Raw genomic sequence first — 7351 nt, 5'->3', positions numbered from 1 at the left:
TCACCTGAGATTAGACCTTCCCTGCACTAAATGCATACAAGAGATAATTCATGCTACTAAGGGAAGTCAATACAAATATGCAAAGTAGGGCAGCAGGGAAGTACTCCTGTAGCTATTTTACAGAGAATGAACTGAAGCACTTTAATGAATTTGCTCAAAAATTGACAAGGAAAGCCTACAGCAGAGGGGCAGAATCATAGAATTGTTTAGGTTGGAAAACACCTTTAAAATCATCAAGTCCAACCATTACCCTAGCACTGCCAAGTCCACCACTAAGCCATGTGCCTAAGCACCACATCTACATGTCCTTCAAATACCTCCAGGGATGGGGACTCCAGCACCTCTCTGGGCAGCCTGTGCCAATGCTTGACTACTCCTTCCATGAAGAAATTTCTCCTAATATCCAATCTAAATCTCCCCTGACACAGCTTGAGCCCATTTCCTCTTGTCCTATTGCTAGCTACTTGGGAGAAGAGACCAGCATCCACATCACTACAACCTCCTTTCAGGCAGCTGTAGAGAGCGATAAGGTCTCCCCTCAGCCTCCTCTTCTCCAGGCTAAACAACCCCAGTTCCCTCAGCTGCTCCTCATAAGGCCTGTGCTCCAGACCCTTCACCAGCCTTGTTGCCATTCTCTGAACATGCTCCAGCACCTCAATGTTTTTCTTGTGTTGAGGGGCCCAAAACTGAACACAGTATTCAAAGTGCGGCTCCACCAGTGCCATGTATAGGGGGACAATCACCTCCCTGCTCCTGCTGGCCACACTATTCCTGATAAAAGCCAGGATGCTGTTGGCCTTCTTGGCCCCCTGGGCACACTGCTGGCTCATGTTCAGCTGGCTATCAACAAATACCCCCAGGTCCTTTTCAGCCAGGCAGCTTTCCAGCCACTCTTACCCCCCAGAGAAGCCAGCTCTCCTGCATCCTAATCCAGTGTACTGTTTACAGGATCATCCTTCATACTCCTAAAAGTGATTCAGTTGCTTGCTGAGGACAGAAGCCAGTGAGGGCAACTGACTGAACTGAGTTAAACTTAGCAAGAGAAAACCCAGAATTAGTTCATCCTGGAAGTGATCAAAAGAGAGAGAAGTGGCAGTCCTTAAGTCCAGCCTTTCAACTCCACGTATTTATAAAACAATCTTTTTAGCTAATGGTTACCTAATAACCTTGCACGAATTCCCGCCACAGTTAGCAGAGGATCCCCAGTCCACTCGGACAGGAAAGACACCAAATTTTGAGACTGGCAATCCCAAGCAGCACAACCCGCTGAATGGCTCTGTAACCTCAAAGGGAGCCACCACCTTGGAGGGCAGATCTTGTCACCACACTGCTGTCTCCTTTGGATGGAGCCACACTTATTGGTCTGCACAGCAGCCCACAGGAACCACCCTGGACACCTGCCGCCAAGGCTGTGAGGGCAACAGCAGAGGGTCTTAACACTCCACGTAGAAACAGGAGGACGGCATGTCCAGGTGGATACCATTAAAGAACAGGTTATGTCCCATGAACAGGAGACCCCAGCAGTCTAACAGTAGTACACTAAAAACTCAGTGTGGTAGTCTTCAATACTGCTGTGTTTCCGTGCTAGCAGCCTGAATGAAATCTGAGTGTACCAGCTAATAATCTTAAAACTACACAGAGAAGCATAATCAGTGCACATGGCAAGTAAGCATATTTCTGTCACTGTGCTTCTTATAAAGAGCCTCCAAATCAATGCAGCAGTAAGAAAACTTACTTATTGCTACACACCAGTTTTGCAAACCCACCCATACTATTTTCCTTACTCCACTGTCTCAGATTGAATAATCTTTCAAAAGCTATTAATCAGCTTTCATTATTTCTAAATTGCTTTTTGCTTGCTTGTAATTAAGGACTAATATCCAAAGAGTTAGGAATTTATAAGGTAATTAACCATAATGAGTAACTGTTCTAAAATATGATCAACTGCTGGATATCAACAGAAGTCTTAGTTTTTCCCAACAAACTTTTTTCCCATGTATTTAAACAAGCACAAAAATGAAGATTTATTTAGCAGAGGTTGAACATTTACCAGAAAATACTATACGTGCCTATTCTTTCTCTGGAAGACAGCTAGCTATAGACAAAAATATCTGCAAACTAGCAATTACTGCGGATTCAGAAGGTTTTAAGGTGACAGCAACATGATGAAAGATCTATTTTTATGCGTGTGATGTATATTTCAAGTTCAGAGAGAGGAACCCAGAAAGAAAGGGAGCATATGCATGCTGTAATCAGCTCATGTACAGGACAAGATTCTGCTCAGTGTTTGTAAATATCACCACATAATATACCTTTATTTTCCTTGTTCTTCCATACAATTATATGTCGGTCAAGCAACACTAAAAAACTTTTTGAGTCGGTCAATATCATATAAAGTATTGCCCAGGTTAGAATATCAAACCAAACTAGTGAACTGGATCCAAGGTTATATACAGTAAATGAGATTCTTTTTAAGCCACTCCAGCATAATACCAAAAAGGTTTAGTTATGTTAATGATACCCATTTTTCCTAAGAAAAATTATTCACTTATTTTACATATTTCCCTACACGGGGCATCCAGTGCAACACAAGCGCAACCCACTCACTACACTCCAGAAGTTATCAGAGAAAACCCCACTTCACCTGGTAGATCTTGCACACACAAGAAATTGCACGTCAAAACTTGCAATAGGATGAAATCTGATCCTCTTAACTGAGTTACAAGCTCTAGTCTAAAAAGCTGGAAACTCATACTTCAGCTGCAGTCTGTAGAGTGCTCAGAAACCCTTCTTGATAAGAAAGCAGGGTGCACATCCTCAGAACATAACCGAGAATTTACTTCATCAGTATTTCCCTGTTTTTTGCTTCCTGCAGAGCCACAAGAGGAGTTATACTGTTTCTGTAGAGAGACTCACAGTAGAACAACTAGCATCCAAATTTTCTGCAGTTTCCTTTGGCAGCAACCACAGAATAGCAAAACTTGAGGAAAAGTAATGATGTTCTCAAGACTCTAATCTATGCATAATATTTCAGTTAGACAATAAATGAACCATTTGAAGCTTTAAAATATATTCAGCTGTTTCATTTTAGACATGCATAAGAGGAAACTCTAAAATGAAACTTTCAACATGCAATTGTTTCTTCTCCTGTTTGTACTGCAATGTTTCACATTTGTTTTCTCTTGAAAACTATGTCCCAGTTTAGAAATTCCATGCTTATCTATATACAAGGAAGGACTCGCATGCTGATGGGGAAAAAGTAGTTTGTATAGAGAAAAGAAGCATTATGCCTGCTTCCTGTTGATTAAAGTTTTCAACAGTCATTACATTGCTTAGTGGACTAGACAGCGCTAGCCCAAAATCTGTATTAGTACTTACTTTAGGGTGATATTATCTGCATTTAACCAGTTTCAAGACTCCACTACAATTCATTCAGAGTAAGAATTTAGCAGGAGGGCTGGCTCTGCATCCCAGGGGCCGCACTGATGCCACTGCCCTGCTTGAGGAACAAGGCTGGTTCCCCGTTCAGCAACGTGCAGTAACCCATGGGCAGGGCCATCTCGGGCACCACAGCATGCTCCTCTCCTCTGCCATGCAAACATGCCCTTCCCAACAGCACAACCAAGGAGGAAGAGGAGGTTCCTATTCTGGAGGTAGAGCATCCCACATAGTGCTAGCCAGGAAAAACTGCCTGGAGCCAGAATAATTTCTAATGGTAAGTCTGAGGTTCCTGTAAGTTTGGGGCCCATAGTCTTTTAAGATGACAAAACCCAAGACTTTCTGGAGGCTGAGAATGCACTTTCTGAATGCTTCTGCTTTTCCAACAGGTAACTGCTACTGGTAAAGATCACCTTTAAAAGGGAACATGGATTTAATAAACTCAACTGAACAAAACGGAACATCAGAAGAACTATTCAAATGGGTGACATCCAAGATTCTCATTTCCATTACCCTGTCTGTGCTTGCACTAATGACAACGGCCATCAATTCTCTCGTGATGACTGCAATAATTGTGACAAGAAAGCTCCACCACCCTGCCAACTATTTAATCTGCTCTCTTGCAGTGACTGATTTCCTTGTGGCAGTCCTAGTGATGCCCTTCAGCATTGTATACATTGTAAAGGAGACCTGGATCATGGGGCAAGTGGTGTGTGACATTTGGCTGAGCGTGGACATTACATGCTGCACGTGTTCCATCTTGCATCTCTCTGCCATTGCTTTGGACCGGTACAGAGCAATCACAGATGCTGTGGAATATGCACGGAAAAGGACACCTAAGCATGCTGGCATCATGATTGCAGTGGTATGGATCATATCGATTTTTATCTCCATGCCGCCTTTGTTTTGGCGGCACCAGACAACCAGCAGAGATGACGAATGCATCATCAAACACGACCATATTATTTTCACCATTTACTCTACCTTTGGCGCCTTCTATATCCCACTGGCCTTGATTCTGATCCTTTATTACAAGATATACAAGGCAGCAAAGACATTTCACAGAAGAAGCGTTAGCCGGATTGTAAGGGAGGAGGTAAATGGACAAGTCCTTTTGGACACAGGTGAAAGAAGCACCAAATCAGCTTCAATGCCCAGCACAGCAGAGAAGACATCAGATCCCCTGGTGGACTGCAATAAAACCAATACCACCCTACGAAGCCCCAGGTCTGAGTCTAAGCACGAGAAGTCCTGGAAAAAACAGAGAATCTCTAGCACAAGAGAGCGAAAGGCAGCAACTACTCTGGGTCTGATCTTGGGGGCATTTGTGATCTGCTGGCTCCCTTTTTTTGTAAAAGAAGTAGTTGTTAATACCTGTGAAAGATGTCACATCTCAGAAGACATGTCTAATTTCCTAGCATGGCTGGGATATATAAATTCCCTTATTAACCCTCTAATCTACACAATCTTTAATGAAGATTTCAAGAAAGCCTTCCAGAAGCTTGTGCGGTGTAGGCAATATCTTTAAGAGCTTTTGCTCATACAAGGAGAACATACTCATTGTTTTTTTAACCTGTATAAATTTATATAACTGAGATGACATTTGTTGTATTTAAGGAAAAATGCACCAAGACTCTGCATTTACATTATGACTTTTTTGTATCAGTAGTACTGGGAGCATAAATTGCCCAAGTTTTAAAGAGATGGATCATCTGGGATCAGTTTTGCTCTGAAAAAAGGGGTAGCATATTGTGGCTCTGATCCGGTTGGGATTTGCACAGCTGCCTAGCTTGAAGCATAAGGTATTACCTTAAATATGAAGGAAACACACACTTGAAGTAGACAAAGAAGCAAAATTCAAAAAAAAAAAAAAGTAACCCTCAGTCATCAATGAAGTTTTAAGTAAAACAACACACAAGTTTTAAACCTTAATCACAAATAAGAAGATAGAAAATATACCTTGGAATTAAGACATGATATTATTAGTTTGGCTCAGGCCTGCAGCATAGAGCCAAGCCATCCCCAGAGAAGGGTAATAGCGTTAAACATACCTAGCATCATCCTACGTTGATTAGCTGAGTGCAGTTGCAGCCCTGCCTTCTCCTGTAGATGAAGGACTTCCCTGTGTTCTGCCCCTGCAGCACCCCAGCAGCAGACAAGGTGCTTTCCTGGGTTACCAGTTTCATAGCAAGCCAGCGTTGTGAGCCCTCTGCCACTGCGCACCCACAACAGACGTGGGCATGGCCCCAGGAAAAACAACCAGACAGCTGGGGCACCTCCAGTGAGCTGGGTGCTCATAGCGCCTGGTGCTCTGAGACACCGTTTCAGTAGGGGCTAGGGAGACTTAAGCTTGTAAAGAGCAGCTGGTCCTCCTTACAGAGATGTTAGAAGGGAGAGAAGCATGAGGCACTCCTTTCCTCATGTCCTCATCTTTCCCTTACACACCTGGCCAGACACAGCCCCTGTGACTTTCAGCACCAAACCCAGCCACACAGTTTGTGCCAGGGCCCCTAGAGCATTGCTGTTGGTGGGTGGCTTAGTGAGGTTTGGTCGAGGGCCACCTAATGAAGAACTCAGGCTGGCAGCTCTGGCTCAGCATATTCAGCCCTCCACCCCCAGAAGCCCAAGGTCCCCCAAGGCTTTTCTCAACTGCCTCAAGCACTAAGGCCGTGCACCCTCTGTCCGAGCATGTGAGCAAGCAGAGACCGACCACAGTGCTGGCAATGTGGGTCTCTGGAAAAGGCCATGCAGCAGCTTCTCCAGTTAGGGCAGGGGGAGTGGCCTCAGTACGCAGTGCACACCTGGGGAGGGGATCCTGTGGGATGCTCACTGGCTGGCACCTCTAAACCCCTCCTTCCCCCAGAGCACCTAGTCCATTTCCCCAGTCCCAGTGCAGCTAAAAGGACCTTCTAGGCACGCCAGCCAGCCCTGGCCAACTGGTTCAGCCAAAGACAACCACAATAAACAAATCCCTTTGTGGGCTGCCTTCTAAGGCCTCAAAGACGGCACCTTGGCCAATCTCGATTTACATGTTCTAGATGCCAAACCACAGCACTAATGAGTGCAAGAACAGCCCTTGCCTCAAAACCAGCAATGCAAGTTTGCCAACAGCTAAAGGTACTAACAGAGCAGTGGGCATTTACCCCTGAGTGCAGATGAGTCACTAAGAGCCACATCTGAACCTGGGGATGGGTTGTGCACTTTTCAGGGGAAACAGATTCAGGCTGTGTCAGTAAGACCCTGGCTTTGCATTCGTTGTCAAGCATTCAATGCTGTCTAGCAGGAATAGGGACTTGAGGCTCCTTACAGGAACTACAAAGCCTGCTGTCAGCAGCAGCAGTCTCCTGCAAAGGTGCTCGGGCTTGGCACGTGGGCCAGCAGCTTAGGGACATCACAGAGAAGCAGAGACGTGAGACCACTATGCACACCCTTAGTTTGGGAAAGGTATCACTGGTCTTTGCAGTTGTTCTTCCAAGAGACCTTCAGCAGTTTGCATTAGACAAGAAAACCCAGAAAGAAGCCATCACAGTCATTTCTCTCTCCCCCTCTCCCTCCCCTGTATTACAAACTCTGGAGTTTCATAATTTTTGTATTTTGCCCACTAGCTACCAGCTGGCACAACAGCTGTCAGAGGTGTTTCTTTCAAGATGACCAGGTTAGAAACCTGAGATATTGAACTATTTTTTTTCTGTCACTTGCAACTTACTGTATTCTGCTTTCACATCAAGGTCCAAATGAGATGCTATTCAGAAGTACTAAAAACGGTGTATTTGCTTTGCTGTTGATGTTAACCCAGCCAGGAATCTAATGGAAAGCTCACTTGTCATGCCGTGTAGCTCTAGCGCAGCAGTAGCACAGATAAATTTTGAAGATACTAGGATGCGACAGAATGGAATTTGGCTCATGCTCAGTG

General features: G+C 44.6%; 1 protein-coding gene across 1 annotated transcript; it reads left to right on the top strand.

Moving 5' to 3' along the window:
• Positions 1-3865: 3865 nt before the first annotated feature.
• HTR1F (5-hydroxytryptamine receptor 1F) lies at positions 3866-4966 on the top strand. Its single transcript, XM_009482232.1, has one exon. It carries the CDS (start codon positions 3866-3868, stop codon positions 4964-4966), a length of 1101 nt encoding a protein of 366 aa, XP_009480507.1.
• Positions 4967-7351: the final 2385 nt, after the last annotated feature.

Source organism: Pelecanus crispus, chromosome 1 (genome assembly GCF_030463565.1).
Source record: "Pelecanus crispus isolate bPelCri1 chromosome 1, bPelCri1.pri, whole genome shotgun sequence".
Classification (NCBI taxonomy): Eukaryota; Metazoa; Chordata; class Aves; order Pelecaniformes; family Pelecanidae; genus Pelecanus; species Pelecanus crispus.
This window is presented reverse-complemented; position numbering and strand designations above follow the sequence as displayed.

Excerpts from the sequence above, each read along its gene's own strand:
- HTR1F (XM_009482232.1), top strand. The coding sequence starts at position 3,866 with ATGGATTTAATAAACTCAACTGAACAAAACGGAACATCAGAAGAACTA.